An 18,022-nucleotide genomic window follows, 5' to 3' on the forward strand; every position below is an offset into this window, starting at 1 on the left:
AGCAAAAAGGACATGAAGACAGAGCAGGATAGGGAGAAAGAAAGCGTGACGGAGGGTCAGTGAGGGTGGAGCAGCCAGAACCAGGGTCTAGCAGGGGATTGGCGTTCACTGAGGCTTCTCACTGATGTGCCGCCAAGCCCTTTGAAGGGATTATTAACACATTTTGATTACTCTGGTCCAGTTGTCACAGAAAATATAACCTCCATCAGGACTATAAAATGGGCGGCCCTTTTCTTCTCTAGTGTCCCTCATGTTGTTCCTCCCTTCACTCCCCACAGTCCCTCCCATCGCCCTGGGCTGGCCTGACTCAAAGCAATCCATTAATTACTGTCTCAGACATCTTGAAGAATGGACTAACACACTATTAGTCTGGGAGAGAAAGATACAGCCTGTCCAACACATATCAGTGGACACACACAACACACACTTATACCCTGTATTGGCAATATGCCTTAAGAAGAATGAAGTATACGGGTCTTGAAAAACTTTCTTCATCTCAATTGTCTGTACCAATATTCATTACGGATGATATACTATGGAAGGAAGGCAATCATTGAATGATGACCTTTAAGTTTTAAACAATACATAAAAGTGTCATTTTCAATATATAACATTTGGATCCAGGTTTTAGCCTCCACAATGTAAGAACCCAAGAAGACTGATGGCTCAATTACTGCAATCCTGCAGTGTGAGGGGGCAACTTGCTATTGAGACCACTAAATCTGAGACATCCGCCATGTCCCATTAATTGCCAGGTTTCCCATGCCACTAGTTACAATGGTGGGCCACATCCTACTACGACTATTAAGACCAGTTTGAATCAATTAGGTGTAAGTGTTGACCACTAAGGACACCAAGCCAGTTTTAACCTTCCAGTAGGAAACCAAGGCAACAAGTGTTTTGTCTATGCTTTTGTCCAGGGGAGCTGACAACAGGGACACTGATTGGCATTTTGGCCTACAGTTGTCGTGTTTGTTGGCCCTTTCCCCAAATGCAAGGTGGTCATGAAATGGTTTGACAACATGCCTTTTATCACCCAATTGATCTTGTGGTCCCCTAAAGTGCAAAGTCTGTTTTAACCACAGCTGATAAATGGTCATAATACGGGTGCAATGTCATGAAACGTGAAAACCTATGTAGAGAACAAACCCAAGAATATAAGAAGCTAAATACTTTCAGAAACATTATGATGTTTGAGTCTAAGAGAACATATCTGTGTGTATTCAAGAGCACACAGACCCAATGACCTCTGACCTCAAGGCATAAAAATGCCAGGAGAAACATGGAACAGAACTAAAAACCCAGCCTCTTCCCACCAGCCACAGGAGGAAAATGGACAGGTTTTTGAATTAACAACATTATTTATTCCAGATACAGGCAGACTGCGCCAACTGGGGTTCCGCTCATTCCATAGATGGACTGACGGACCTCCACTCACACTATCTCTGGTAGTCATAAATTTTGGGAGAAGCCACATTCCTCTCTGTGTGTGTCCATCTCTCTTCCTCTCCCTTTTTATTCACAATGAATGTCTGAATTAGTCAAAATGTCTGGAAATGGGTAAATATATATGTATGACTGACTTGCTGGCTTGACTTGTCTAACCCATGTTAACTTTTATTGTGCTTCAGAACCATTTAATTATTTTGATATTATGGGAAATTCAAACTCTTCCTCAAAATCTTTTAATTATAAGTCACACATATTGCATTTGATTTATTTGATATTAACCAGTGTAAGTGTATTATTTAGCTATGATTCGATTGCTAAGATAATGTTTTCTTAAGAGATTTAGTTACAGATTAGAAAATGAAGGTTTATTGATTTTATTCTGTATTTCATTTGGTTAATCGATATTACAATTTCGAAGTGTTTTCCCACTGGTTTTCATGATGTGTTGACGACATTGGCATTGACGTCAGAAATGAGTGAGTACCCAATTTGGAAGCACGTAATTTTCAAATATCCTATTGAAAAAATGATTCCCCTTTAAGTTGAAGGCCAGTTTTGTCTTCACACAAAGAAGTTAATTAGTAATCAGGGGCGTTCTCTCAAAAGAGTGCCAAGGATCCTTTTTCTTCCAAAACACGCCCCTAGACTATAAAAGTTTACAACTCTTTGTCTGGCTTGGCCTCTTTTGCTTCTTCTTCTTCTCTGTTCCTCTCGACCTTGCCAGCCGTCGATCATGGCCTGTTCATTGCGTTACGGGCGTTGTCCCTTTTTTCATTTTTCTTCTGAGTGCTGAAAGCCCCAGAAAAGAAACTCTCAATTAAGAAGAAAGACTGAAAAAGATGCCTAAAGCCACAGACCAAGTACCATTAGCCATTGCACGCCGTTTGTCATATGAATAATCTAGCATTTTTGTAATCTCCTATTTTTTTTTCGTGTAGTTAAACTTTTTTGACTTTTCAAGACTTTTTGGTTAGTTAGCTCCAGCATCCAAACTCTGCAGCCTGCCACTGAACGCAACAAGACTGGAACACACACTGTGTGCCTGCTGTGTGGCCTCAGCTGAGTCTGATACTGGATCCATTCTCCAGGGAAGCAGTGAACCAAAGTGCTCAACTGAACCTGCTGCAGGGGTTCTCATCTGGCCGTCACCCTGGCGACCCGAGGATCACCGAGTCTGCTTCGTCTTGCTCGGCGCTTTCCGGGAAGTTCGCCTCATCATCAGCCCTTCATCACCACGGAAACAGTAGGAAAACCATCTGCCATGCTCCTGTCTCAGAGTTGGTGCAAAGAGCTATCCAAGTTAAAAATTTTATTGGCTTCAGTTAGAGTTAATTGCCCCTCAATGCACTTATGACTCGTTTTTGATCATTTTCATTCATTCATTCGTTCTTTTGTCAATAATTTGTTAATTTAATTTACCCATTCATTCATGCATTCATTCATTCATCCATTCCAGTTGTATATATGTATATATGTTTAGAGGTCTTTATTCATCCCTATCCCTTGGTAGTTTAATTAATATCTTGATTTATCACCAAGTCATTGCATTTGTGTATTCCTTCAAAACAAAGATGGAGATCGCTGTATTCACAGTTCACAACTTTCAGATATGAGACTGATTCATTTGATGTAATTAATTTTCCTCCTAAATTAATGAATTAATTAACCAACGGAGGTGGTGCCCATTATAATTTTACAGGTGTATAATATTAATTTCTAAGTGTAGTGACCCCTACAACTACTAGTGCCTTATGGATAATGGCCCTGTCTTATTAGAAGAAACAAAACTGTGAGAAATGGGTTCAGTTACAAAGATAATTTAGATTTAGTTTACTTGACTGTAAACTATGCATTTGAGTTTGAATTTAAGATTATCTGAAAGTTGGATGAGAATTTGATACCAGATGACTGGGGAGACTACTTGAGTCCCTTAGTGGTAGTGTTTTATAACTTGACACTCACAAAAAAAAAAAAAAACAATACACAGAATGGGGTGACAAGAAACTGCCATATGCAAACTGAATAATGGAGCTGGATATAAGGAACTTGAGCAATGAGGTGAGTTCATCGAGTGTGCGCTCCCCCCCTCACACTGAGTGATGATGGTATTGCACAGCCTTGTTGGCTATGAATGGCCCAAAATAAAAAGCCAGTAAATATGTCAGTTGCAACTATATTGAGCTTGCAATACAGTTTTGCAAAATGGGTTGCTAAGTTGGGGAAAAACTAACTGCATTTCAAAACATAGCAAGTATAACCACAACCCATAGACTGTATATACAGTCTGTGCTACAGCCACAATCAAAAGGTATTATTTTATTTTGTCAGATCTGCAACGATTAGTAGATTAATTGATAAGATGCCAACAATTACATTAATCGCCAACTATTTTGATAACTGATTCATCATTTTGAGTGAGTTTTGAGTCAGTTTTTTAAAGAAAAAAACGTCCAAATTCTTTGGTCCCAGCTTCTTAAATGTGAATATTTTCTGGTTTCCTTAGCCCTCCATGATAGTAAACTGAATATCTTTGAGTTGTTGACTGTTGGTTGGGACAAAAGAAGACATTTGAGGATGATATCTTGGGCTTTGGGAAACATAATTTTTCACCATTTTACGAGATTTTATAGACCAAACAATTAATCAAGAAAATAATCAACAGATTAATCGATTATGAAAATAATCGTTAGTTTCAGCCTTAATTTTTTTTTCCATCAACAATTCAGCTGTGGAGACTAAACTGTGTATTTATGTGTTACAGCATTATAACATTTATGCCTCCATGCCACAGAACTACATTGTCCAAAAACTACTAAAGACATGAAAGGGCCATATGCCAAACTGACCAGAAAAATTTGAATCCTATTGATTTTACTTTGACTTTACCTTGGAAAATAAAGCAACCCACTTGGTGTCTTGTTACTGTTTGTGCTTTTGACTTCTTCTGAGATGCACACGCCTACCCCGCTTCACACCCTGTCACTTCAAGACTAAATGAAAAAGATGCTAACAGACAAGCAAACACACATTTCCTCCCTGAATAAAGCCTCTTTTCCAGGAACTGAGTTGAGAGAGTCGTAGGGAAAAAAACATCAACAAAAAAGGAGAACAAACTCAGCAGTGTCTAAAAAAGAGAGGAGAGAATCAAGTGAATGGAAGAGTGGCTTTCACTGCGAACCTTAGTATTATTTACTGTGATAAGCACAGCTAATACATGAGAGAAAATGCTTCTCTTTGTAGACCATTAACTACATATCCTGTTTGTGAAATGTATATTCATAAACAGACTGAGGATTGAGCAAAGGGGCCATTCCAAACGTACACATGATCTGTGGAAAGGGCCAACACAGTCAACATCAAAGGGTCCAGAGTGGGAGAGGTAAAAGTAGGCCAGGCCATGGCCTGGGAGAGAAGTGGAGGGGATACAGAGGGCAGTGAAAGAAAGAGAGAGAAGAGGCTGTATGGATGTAGAGAGAGATAGAGAGAGAGGTTGGTCCCAGGCTGGGAGGAGCTCAGGTGTGAGTTGTGAGGAGGCACCTTCTGTTCGCGGCTCTGAGGCCCCACTGCGGACAGAAGAGGGGCCCAGACAGACCTGGGCCCCTCTTGTTTGGCCCAAATAAATCCAGGTGGCTCAAGACGCGTGCCCTTGTCACTCAACACAACTTCACCCCCCACAAACACGCACACATGTGATGACATGTACACACACTTATGCACTTGCTGTTCACTGAAATTTGAACAAGGGTTCTTGAGCAGTGCTGACAGTAAAACCATATTGGTTTTGCTGAACATTAGACGATGAAACATCTTAAGATCAACCAAGTAAACGTCATTTCTTGAATAATTTATTTCAGTTTATATCACGGAATACAAATGGTAGATTGTAACAATCTAAATTATTATCTGAAGTTAGTTTTAACATTAAAAAGCAGCACTTCTTTTATGTCTTTGTATATTGCACTGATGTACTAATTTTATTGCAGTACAGTGGTTTCTCACGTTTTATAAAACAGATGCAGCATACAAGCTTAAGGTGTTGCAGAGGCAGTAAAAACATCAAAGACAAGAACAAACAATAAATACACTGTACTTGAATCTCATCAACAAAAACATCCACATTTACACTAAAGCCCGGCCTACGAAAGGTCCGACGTAGACATTAAACATATTGAGATACAAGATTTGCTTGTACAGAAACCACCTTCCTAACAGTTTTGCATCAGAGGGTTCTTTGATTTCTGTGCTGCTGCTGACATTTATGAGCACTGTACAACAAGTAGGCATGGGCAGATGGACTGCAATATTGTGCTGTTGCTCTTCTCCTGTTTAGAGACCTAAGTGCAGTGTGGCCACACATGCCCATCCTGATGGCCATGAGTTTTCTGAACGGCTGTACTGTAGCTGACACACAGAGGCAGAAGAAGTACTTTTTCATGATGGACATTCAAGCACAAACAGTACAGTGTAGATTATGTGAAATATGAGAAAAGGTAATGACTTTTTTTTAAGTTTAAAAATGTGACAGAAATGACCTGCATCTCTCTGATCATCTTGACAGATCTACCAAAAAAATTCAACTTCTCCGCAAGAAATATGCTCAAACCACTCAAATCAATTACATCAAAGATGGAGCTCACATATCGAGACTTGTTAAGTTAACTGTAGTCATATTGCAAAGGTAGGGTGCCGGAGCCATTGCTGTCACTCGACGACGCTTGCGTCTAAATTGGGAGTGAAGGCCTCCCCAGGAGAGATGGGTGAACCTGTCACGGAAGACTGAGGGAGCAGAAATGTTCAAAAACGCCACAGCAACCCACACATACACACAAACACTAAAACAACACAGTATCTCCATATGCTTAAGATCTTAATCATCATCACCATCATCTGTTCTGTTCTTTCAGTGTGTGTGTGTGTGTGTGTGCATGCGCGTGTTTGTGTGGTTCACATGAAAGAAGGACATCTGGAATACAATTATTCCAAGACACTCTCACACACACATTTTCCCTTTGCTCTAAATTTGCATGAATTCCATACATCTGGCCTTTAAGAGGCAATAACAATTATTCACTGAGCTGGTTGTTACAGCCCAAATGCAACCGGCCACTAGTCTAAACAGCTCATTAAAATAGCACAATACCTCACTTCAAGCACACAGGAAAATTGGCATGCAACTCTATCACTGCAATATCGTATGGTTCTGAATGTCCATTCTGGATAATATAATGAATGCAGTGTAGTTTTGTGGAGAAAGTGAATGTACTGTATATTTCTTTTTGATTCTCTGGCACTGTTTTCTCACACTGCCTTCTATGTTGGCTCTCTCTGTCCATAAATGTCTGAAATTTAGGCTTTGCAATTCCAGGTAAGTCTCATTATGGATAGATAAGTTAGTTTGGCAGAAATGTTTGACCGATGAATTATCTACAAAAGATTTTGCATTGTTCTCTTTACAGACAACTGCATTTCCTCTCACTAATGAAGAATGATTTAAAATACAGTTTGGTAGGAGATAAAGAGTGGAACATGTCATACTTCCATCTAATGTTACATCTAATAGTCACTATGTAGCAATAACATAATACATCTAAAATATTACATTAAAATTTTTGCTTTTTACTTTGTAAAATGATGCTTTTTATTTCCTGTTAATGTTAATTTCCTGTTCCAAGATTACGCAAAGTTGCAAATGATCAGAATTAGAGCAAAAAATAATAAATCACAAAAAATAAAATACTGATATCCACATCCATACTATCAGGTGGCCTTAACCAAAAAAGTCTACATCAATTCATCAACTGTGTTCTGTGTGTAGTCATAACTACGCACATATTCACATCAAACCTGAGATGGGCCAGACCAAGGAAAGTGTCCCTTAGGCCATCTTATCCAGTCCTTCACAACTACACTTTAAAAGATGGGCGACAGTACAGTACGCTGCAGTTGGCCTTGATTGATGATTGAGTAACCCAAGATCATACATGTGCTCAGGGAGGACTTGCCGGTGCAGAGCTGTGCATACATCAGCCCTTCAGGACTACCACCACATACATCATGCGGTGAGACTGACTGATGTGAGCATGGGGACTATGTCGACCACTTAAGGGAAGCTTTCTACATGGCAGTCAACAGTCAAAGTTGACTAAAAATGATTACAGCACAGGAAAGGGATGACTTTGTTGTTATAAATCACATTTTATCTGAGGCTGAAACGAGTGAGGTGCAAAGCACGTGTAACATGCACATATTACTAGAAGACACACACATGCAGACGCACACACACAAAAGCACACATATTAACTTGTGCTGATATCCTTGACAGGCACAACTACAAAAGCATAACTCAGTGGTAAATAAATAAGTTCATGCTGTCTGCATGCATTCTCTTTTTAGGAACTCTTGGGCTCACATAGACCCGTCCAAAGGATTATGTGCGTGCATTTGTGCGTGCACAGAGGCCCCCTTTCAGCACCTTCTTACAGAGTGAGAACAAGCGGCGCCTCCCTCCTACAGCAGCTCAAGGGCGCGGCCTATCTACCAAAAGATAGAATGCACGAGTGGAATTGTGCTTTGGATTCAACCAGCCGGCCAGCCTCCATCCAGTCAGTACCTTGGTTCATTTATATGGGAGTCAAACTGTTTGTACTGTCAAGGTTATGTTATTTAACAGGGGAACGGGGAGAGGATAGAGACAAGTTGCAGGCAATTTAAAATTCTGACGAGTGCTCTACCAACTGTGGTTTCCATAAGAAGTGAGGAGATCTGAAATGAGACCAATTAACTTCAATCCAGCAGAGGACAATTCTTTGAGACCTACACTTTATATTCCCTTGAAATCTCTGCTTTTCAAAAATGTTGTGATAAACACAGCAGTTATTTTGCCCTGATCAGACAACAGATCTACATTAAAATTTTGGTCAGTTTGGTCAAAATGTGACAATCCTGTATGTGCAAACAAGTCACCCATAAATTGAAAGGACAATGTCAGCATGTTGTTTGTGGCTAGCTTTGCTCAAAACTGTGATGCAGAGACTCCCGTCCATAGCAACACGCACGCGTGTGTGCACACAAACACGCTTGAGTAGCACGCAGAGCACTCCTAAGGTTACCCCCCAGGACAAAAGCTTTACCATCCCACTGACTGGCAGATGGGGCAACCAGCTGACATCTCGGCCCGGCTCTGTTTCATGTTCCCTGGGTGTCTTAAACGGGCGGGCACCCTGTCTGATGGGCACAGGACAGCCAAGGAGGAAGCTCCTTTGACAGGGGAGGGGGGGTGCGCTCCTTGGGGCTACCATTGAGGAAAAGAGGAGCAAGGACAGACGGAGATGGCTAATGTGCTTCACTGTGTTTGTGCAGTATAATTGTGTGTCTTGCAGGGTGGGAGGCTCGGGGTACGTCTACAGAAGATGCAGATTAATAAAGCGCTAATGACTGCATTTAGCCCTATATGGTTTTCTAACACAGGATCAAATATTTTCCTCAAGGCTCAAGCCAACACTTACTGTTTCAGGGATCATGAGCAGTTGTACTTTTTTAGATTTAGACCAAGTAATTTAAAAGTACGAGACTTGTTTACTGTTACACAAAAGGTGTCACATAGTTTGCAGACGTAAGGCTACAGGGTCTCTATCTGCGCGACTGAGAAACATCTGTGTGACTACACGAGAACTGACACACAGTGCGTTTACTAAATGACTCTGACAACAAAGCACCAGCTACACCATCTTAAGCTAAAAAGAGCCAGTGTTGCTGTTGGGCTGTTTCCTCACAGACCTTTGGATGCAGTCCCCAGCTGGGAAAGTTACTTTCAAAATTATCTACTAATAACTTATGTAAAACTATACTCAGAGCCTATAATCTCATGCACTGAAACATATTATATACATAACATATTAACAGATGTAATATGAGTATTGTTATTGCCATCATCTACAACAATTATAAAGTATAATTATTTAATTATAAATATGGAAATATAAAACAACAAAATATTAATATAAAAATCTCAATGTGATTGCACATAGCTTTTCCTAAAGTGCTGTGGCATAGTACTAGATTAAGTTATATATTAAATGAAAATGTATAAGTCATTGGTTACTTGAGAGGACAAAATAAACAGATAAATCCATTTTATGCAAAAAAAAAAAAAAAAAAAAACTGTTAAAAGTGAAAGCCATTAGGAGAAAACTGAAAGGCAGGAATACATACAATTATAAACTTAAAGTGAGGGCAAGAAAGGATGCATTTATTTAAAAACCTCACGTATTCCATGTTTTAGTGAAGACAGTATTTAAGTAAAAAAATATGCTTTACTTATTTCCATGTATTTAAGTATTTTTTAGACCAACTTTCATGCAGATAAGTGAATGATGGCAGACTACTTACATTCAAATGGCATCAGCAGTAAGCTGGGTAGCAAGCTACTATTACTAACTTTACCTTATGACTGCCTGCTTACTACTGATAAATCTGACACATAATTTCAACTGTGCTATGAGTACAATTTCAAAAGATACAATGTTTGAAAACCAGAGTTCATTCTTGTGCCATTAGGGTCACTATGAAGTGCACTGGCTTATGGTTTCTATTGGGTGACAGTCATAGATGAACTGGATATTAGTTCTTAACATCTATCAGATTTTACACTGTTCTCAATATGATACTGAATGATTTGATCTGTTTTCACTTAAATGCAGACAAATAAAATTAATTAATTAGGAGGGAATTAAATCAAATGAATGTTGTTATAAGATCTAAACATAGTAATATAATCTATTTTAAACGTGTACTGTAAAAAAGGGTATTAGTGCTGACGTCATGACGCATGACAGGTACGTGGCTACTAACAGATTTTATCCGTAACAACTATCAACATTGCCGTTTTACATGAGCAGAGCAAAAGGGGAAACACTGACAAGTGTACTAATAGCAGTACTTTCCCCTTGCAATTTTATTCCTTAAAACTCAGTTGAATCTGCATTTTTTTTTTAAAAAAGCACAGTTATGTCTGCCAGCTTGACAGAAGACTCACTGTGAAGATACACTGCTAATGGTAGTTTGACTCAGTTGTCATTACTCAAGTGCTTTGTAGTAGCTTGCCTCTTTCCTCTTTTTTTCAAATAAAGATGGTTGTCACTTTACTACAGTACATTGTAAATGAGAACACATGTAAGGAAGGTTACTGGTCAAATAAAAGCCTGGGGATTTTTTTTTTGAGCTGGTAAACTAGTATAAAATGTTTTTTTTTAAAAAGAACATTAGCAGCTGTTTTGAATATAGTGATCCACCTCCCAACATCTCCATCTCTTATTCCTGTACAGTTGCCTATCCACACTCTGATAAATGTCTCTCCATTTTTTTTTTTACTCCTTTTAGGATTTTAACTGACATCAATCCTCTTGTCATCCAGTGCGTCATTCTCATCTCCGAATTAATATTTCTGATATACGTCCTCGGGTGACAAGGTGGCACAATTCTCTCTTACTATCACTCCTTTACTTTATTTCACTATTTAAAGTTTTTTTTTTTTTTTTTTTTTGGTTCTTCCTTTCCGTTTTTAATATTTCAGCGCCTCAGATGAAGCGGCTCTTTAAAGCGCCCATGGGGGCTCCGAGTCCTCGCTTTTGTCTCCCATTTCCTTCTGAAACAGTTTTTCTTTAACCCTATGCAACTCTTCACAGTTGTTGTCTTAGCTCTCTGTCGCTCTTTCTGCTGCTTTCTTTTTCTCCATCCCCCCCTCCCTCCCTCAGCTTTCTCTGTGTCAGCCAGAGGTCAACACTACACTTTTTCTTCTGCATGCAAGAAGGCAGGGGGTATCTTTTTAGTTATTGTAACCTAAAAATAGAAAAAAAAAAAAAAATCTGATTTAAGGTTGGGACTAAGGTGTCTTTTAAGATATAGTGGCATACCACTATCTAGCAATTGGAAGGTCTTTCGTATCTTCAGATAAGGATTAGATTATATCAATAAATGATTTTAATGAGGTTTGATCAACAATACAGACCGATTTACAAACTGTGTCAAAATTGCTTAATTCAAGGTTACTACTATTATGACGCTGCATTATTTAAAGCTGAAATCAGCAGCCTTTTTTAAATTTAATACTATATATTGTTACTAAATTTATCTATACTGTATTGGAGTGTGGTGAAAAACAAAAAATAGGATTTATTATGCTCAGGGGCTTATGTTGATCTAGTTGTCAGCTTACACTTGACCACTAAAAAAAAATGCCAATGTTATCCAACTTCATCACTTGTGTAAACAATGTATTTGACTTAATGTTGCCTGGTCAGTCTATGACATTTTCACTGCATGACAGCAACAAAGAGGTGAGGCTGTAGTTTGCGGTGGTTGAAATGTGCAGGAAGTTATGGATTAAAGCTTTATCTTAAAATATTAAATGTTTGATTAAGTCCGTGCTGAATTCTTGCTGGAATTTAAAATCAATCTTAAAGTTTTTAAAGTTTAAATTTAATTTAACAATGGGAGCATAATTTCAAAATGGAAAACCAACGTTTCTCTTAGCAATGTTGTCTCATGTTTTACTAAGCCTGAAAGCTCCAATGAGCTCTCTAGTCAGATCATTACTTCCAAGAGTCTCATTATGTTGAGAGCCTTGTTGAAGCTAATAACTGACTAAAGGTCTAATTATTAGATTTTCTCCTAATTTTATTAATGCTAGCTAGCACTTTGTGCAGACCTAATAGTGGGACACGAGGAGGATAGCTGTAGCAGATTGTGGACCTAAATTAAGCGTTATTATTCAGTCGGGAAATTTTGATAAGCATTTATCTGGTGTGTGAGGTTCATTTAATTTTACACAAACATCTCACTCATTGCCATCTTCTCAGATCCACTTAAGTTAAGCTAATATTGTGATTTGGATTTTTGCGACAACACCTGTCGATACACAGTGAAACACAGACTTGCCCACACACACACACACACACACACGGAAACAGGCACACACACAAACACATACTCGAGTCTGTTGGTTCAGCTCTTCCATTGAGGGTCCGTATGCTAGCTGGCCATTGTGCATGTAAGGCCTTTTGTCTGTGCAGCCTGAAACTGGTGATTGCACCTTAGCTACCACAGTTCAAGCGTAAACAGTGTTTTCATGCACTACGATATACACTGTTGCCAGTGGACCCCTAAATCCCTGGAACAGCTGAGTCCTAGGGTGTCAAAGATAATGGCGATTTATTGCAGTGCGAGGCTTTCTCATTGCCCCTCCCGCCCCCCTTTCCAATCGCCCCTCCACCCCTCCTCCTCCCTCAAACAGATTAAAATTAAGCCGTAAACATGTGAGGATGGAATTAACACATTTAGCGAGTCTCCTCTTCCCACATCCCATTTTCGCTCCAGAGCGGCTGATCCCCGCTGCCGAACGCGGGTGCAATTTTAATGACTCGCAACGTTTTTGAAGTCCACATGAAAAAAGCGTCGCTCGCCGTTTGTGGCGGCGCTAGATATGGCTGGGCCACGGCCGGCCATGATTGGGGGGGACACACGCCGCCGACTCGGACTCCAGGCTCTTCGATAGGATCGGTGTCATTTTCCTCTCCACGATAAGACGCCTTGCTGACAAGGTGCGATTAGGAGAGAAAAAATCATTATTGCTACGCCTTTCATCCACCAGGGGTTTACCGATAAACAGCTCACCCACGGCTAGATTTTCTGAGAGCGAGATGTTATGCGTTGAAGCATATATATTTAGGAAATATCGTTTCAAGCTAAATTTTAGGAGTGTTTTTAATAATTATTTTCCTTTTAAATAGCTAAAGAAAAAACACACTTTTCCTTTAAATCGTATTTTTTTTTTTTAAAAAGGCCTCCTTTCTCCTCAGCTGAAAACTCAAGCTGTGAAATATTTAAGTCCTAGCTCTCGGCACCATTAATCAAACAATTATCAAATAACTTCATATTCTTTTTGAACACAATACAACATGCCGATTGTATCAGCCTACAAAAAAGTGATTTATTATGCTATACCTCAAGGAAATCCACTTTAGCAAACTGTCCTTTTAAAAAGAGAAATGAAAAAGAGATCCTTAAAATATTCAAACTACATTGTAGAACAGAAAGAATAAACTAAAAAAAAGAAGTGAGAAAGGATTCAGCTACTTGTTAATAAAAAGATTTACATAGCATATATACGGTATATAATTCTACAAATCATTCATGCAGTGACTGAAAATATTAAATTGCTGGTGGTATTAGCAGGTGACACAAACTTAAATAAATAATACACATTTAAAATTAATATGTTCAAAGGTATTAGAATTAACTAAAAAAAAAACCCACTATTTTGTTTTAAAAATAAATTAGTAATAAGGATTACATTTACTCCAACTGGTACAATTTCAAAAAATATCCATTCCAATACAAGCTTTTTTTCCCCACTTTTTAATTTGTAGAAATATATGTCTGATTAACATGATTACATAATTAAAAATTAGACCCTATATATCTTCGGATTAACCAAATACTGTGAATATTAAAATCTGTTAAAAACTAATAATAACCTCCGCTTAAAATATCACTTGGCATTCATAAATGTAACCGATTATGTCATTTGCTAAGTGTTTGCTTATGGATTTGAGGATCGAGCACCACTTTGGTGGCCCCGCACCAAAAGAATCATCGAGTCTGATCTTTAGAGAGAACAGGGAGAAATAAAGCGAGTGGGAGAGAAAAAGAGAAAGAGACGAAGATGGAGGGGGAGAGATAGAGAGTCGGGACAAACGTGCGCTGTGTTACTGGGCCACTCCAGCGCCCATGGACTCTCAGCAAGACTCAAAGCCACACTCTGCTTCAAAAGGGAGCCATGAAGATTTTTTTTATGTTTACAAAAACATATTTATTTATTTCTCGTCACTTTGTCATTTATCTATTTATTTCTTGCTGTCCCAGCACCCCTTGCTCTGCCACTGGAATCATGTTCGATGACGCCGACATGCTCGCCCTCCCCTCTTTTTTCCCCCCTCTCTTTTAATACCACTGCAGCTGAAAATCAAACTGCTCTAAAACAAATTGATGTACTCTTTAATATAGTCGTCACATCATCACAGGGTCCTCACGCGTCTGCCTTGGTGACAACTGCAGGGCTGCTTAGCTTAGCCCAGCGATGGCTGCCACTTTGTTGGTCGCTTCAATGATTTATCACAAAAAAAGAGAGGGAGATTGTGAGAGTGGGAAGAGAGAGAAAAGGGGAGAGACAGAAAGAAAGTCCCCTGGATCATGATTGAGTCACTGGCACCTTTGATTGACAAGGTCTAATCAGCTTATCTCCATCCTAATAAAGTTGATAGCCTGCGGTGCTGCTCTCTACCTGGCATGGCGTGAACTTTGGGCTAGGCTGGGGCTCCCAGGGGCCGGGCCCCGACCCTTTCTGCTTATCTAAACGGGACTGAAATCAATCCCTAATGAGCTGTTTTCATTTTGCAGGATTGATTACAGGCCCCTAAACACCAAGAACACTCGCCTAAGAAGTGTTCTCAGCCTCTTGCTGGCCACCTTTAAAATGCAGAGTAGCTTTTGTCTGTCCGTTTCTTTGTTTCAGCAGCTCATTTTGCTGGCATTGCTAAGTTATTTGTGTCAACTGAACAAGTATAAAGAGGGATGGATTTTCAAAGTAAATTCACTCCACATTTACCCGGTTTATTTATTCCAGTTTTACATTTTTTAAATATTGCCTCTGAGATGGATTTGTAGTAACTGGGGATCATAATTGTACAATTTAAAAGCTTTACATTACATGTTAAAATTACATTTAAAAAAAATTGAATTGCATTATACTTGCTTTAGTCATGTCTCTGCAAGCAAACAACAGTGGCTTCCAGCACACATAAAACTATTTCTGATACAATGAGCCCATAATTCAAGTTCAGTGTTTACTTTAAGTTTCCGATTATTATTAATATTCTAAAATAATTGCACATTTATAGCAACATAATAAGCTTAATTTGAGGCTATTAATTCATTAGTTATGTCTGTAAGCAAAACAGTGAATTTTTATTATCATCCATTAGTATTATCAATGGTTTGTTGGAACATTTTTAACAAAGCTACGTCTTGTACAAATGTCAATCAATATGTTAGGCTCAACTCTCTACCCTTTCAACGAATAATAATCAAAAAGGTGGAACAGCTAATCACTGCAACTTAGATGTCTTTTCTGACATGCAATCTATTTCTAAACAAGCAATCATAAATCATTCAAAATACTTTCAACTGCGGAGGGAAGGACTAAAATCTGGCATGTCTTTGATTTAACATCAGTCAAGCCTCCACATTTGGGTATTTCAAATGCCCCTGACTCAAATGTCTTTAAATTGGCTAACTGCATGCCCTCCCTCTTTATTTAGGGCCCTCTTTAACTGGGCTAACCCCCATGTCTGCTTGTTGCTATGCCTGGGCTTTTAAGTCGGTGCTCTTCACTAATGAAGTTCTATACTTTATTTATGAGACAAACAGAGGACCCTGGTTCTTGAGGGTGCGTGTGGTAAATAGCTCTGCATGTCCAAAGAGTCTCCTCTATATCCCTCTGTGGGCTCTCACTGCTTTTGGCAACCCTTTGTTTTCGCTAAATACACTGGAGACATTGAGAATGGTTGGGGAAAAAAAATGCTAAAATCTGATAAAATGGTACTGCGTGAAGATTCATCTTTTCTTAGAACTAAGAGCCCTCTTTTTCCCTTAAACGTGACCTAGAAGCATCCTGGCTTTTTTTGTTCCTGGTCATTAAGAGATATATTGTCGACGCTGAAGAGAAAGGGGGCAAAGCTGAGTTCCTACGCCATTTCTTTGTTCAGGATCTATCTCTTTGAAATAAAATCTCTTTTAGTTCCACTTCCCCCATTGGTCAATTACAGTTCTTATGGGCTACTGTGTCATTGCGGATGGAGAATGCTACTTTGAATTACTGCAAAAATAACGACGCTAAACTGCTCTGCGTAAAAAGTACAGCTTAGATGTCTAGGGAGAGTTGAGGTTTGTGGCAAGGAAAGTATTTACAGTACGACTAGAGAGTGTCTGATTGGAGAAACACTTAACGCTCTAACTATTCTTGTTTAACGTCTATGGATGGCACACCTCTGTGTTTGAAAACTCAAAGCGTATTCTTCAACCATTGCCAATGCCATTTTCATAAAGTGCATGAATAAAGTGGAGTGCACTTCTTGGATTTTTATTTCATTATTTTGTATTTGATGGTGTGAAAGAAAAGCAACTGCAATAAATGGAGCCTTTGTTGGATTATAAAAGTAAACAATTTAGTGTTTGGAAAGAAACAAATCTAAGTCCTTAGTGTACTGTGTCTCAATACTCTAACAACTATAGCAGGACTATGATCTAAATCGTGCAGGATTTCATGAAGATGTCTGAGAAGTGTTGTGACGATCCGTTCTGGGACCACGAGAGTAAATATATAGTTTGACATGGTTGAACAACACTAAATTAAAGACCAAACTGACTTTGGGATCAGATGGTGAACCCTGTCAAACCTTATAAACCCAGTGGATAAATATGGCTACCTGATGTTTGTGCCCAGAGTGTTTGTTGAATTTGAGAGATTGGCATATATAGTAATTAGTCTGGTGGAGGACTGCATATTTTCTGTGTATCTACGTTCTTTGTGCAGATGCATTCTGTGTTTGACCCGGAGACATTGCCATTTCAGGTTGTGCATCTGAGCGGACGGTTGGTATCGACAGCAGAGTAAAGGAAGGGGTCACGGATTAAACACGCGGGGCGAAGCTTCCCCACCAAACCACAAACACACCCCACAGTTGGTGTGGACCAAGCCAAGTGTGTGGGACCAAGGCAGGATAAACGAGCATTGTTCTTAGCCAGCCGCGCACACAGTGGATGAGACAGCCACCAGTGACACCGGGTCAAGGGGCATGTGGCCGACTACAGCAGGAGAAACGGCTGGGCCCAGGAGGTACTGAACACTGTTAAGCCATGGCCGACTTCTTTAACACCAACCGAGCTGTGAGGCACGACATCAAAACGAGCCACTCTACTGAAAGATTACAACTGGGTAGAATTAAAAAAATCTGTTGGCTTTCGTAGAATTTGACACGGTGGAGAAACACGGCAGGATCATCTGAGACGTGTGAATCCACATTTTTAAGCAGAGAATGCAGATTGTATTTATAAATTTGTAAATGCAAGTTACAGGGAACATCAAAAGCTGGTGGTCTGCGTGCGAACCTTCCTTGACTTGAATTATTAAATCTGTCGATGTCGCACACACCAGCCACCCCGCGATTATAGTGTAAATTGACAAACTTTTTCAAAACTACAACGGAAGCCACAGAAAGCTGGTTGATACTTCAAGAATGAGCTTTGATACATCTCTGAGGAATACACTGCGCCTCAATAATGTGGTGACTGTCAGGAAGGAAGACAGGAAAAAAAAAAATATGCTAACTGGTTAAATCTATTTAAGGTCCAAATGAGTTTTTTTTCCTATTTTAAGATAAAAACCAACCTTGATAATGAGGGAAAAAAAAGAGTTTGTGTGTTTTTTTTGAGTGTTTTATTTAGAAAGCGATAT

General features: G+C 39.2%; 1 protein-coding gene across 4 annotated transcripts in view; it reads right to left on the minus strand.

Moving 5' to 3' along the window:
• Nucleotides 1–18,022, minus strand: part of vti1a (vesicle transport through interaction with t-SNAREs 1A) — a 119,752-nt gene that overhangs the window by 64,537 nt on the left and 37,193 nt on the right. The window contains exon 6 of one of the 4 annotated variants that reach the window (XM_044337305.1): nt 5,339–6,228. The exons of the other annotated variants lie outside the window; for them this stretch is intronic. Within the exon in view, the coding sequence (XP_044193240.1) occupies nt 6,086–6,228 (143 nt within the window). The 3' untranslated portion in view covers nt 5,339–6,085. Of the gene's footprint in view, nt 1–5,338; nt 6,229–18,022 lie in introns of those variants that run through there. 4 annotated transcript variants of the gene reach the window in all.

Source organism: Thunnus albacares, chromosome 20 (assembly GCF_914725855.1).
Source record: "Thunnus albacares chromosome 20, fThuAlb1.1, whole genome shotgun sequence".
NCBI lineage: Eukaryota > Metazoa > Chordata > Actinopteri > Scombriformes > Scombridae > Thunnus > Thunnus albacares.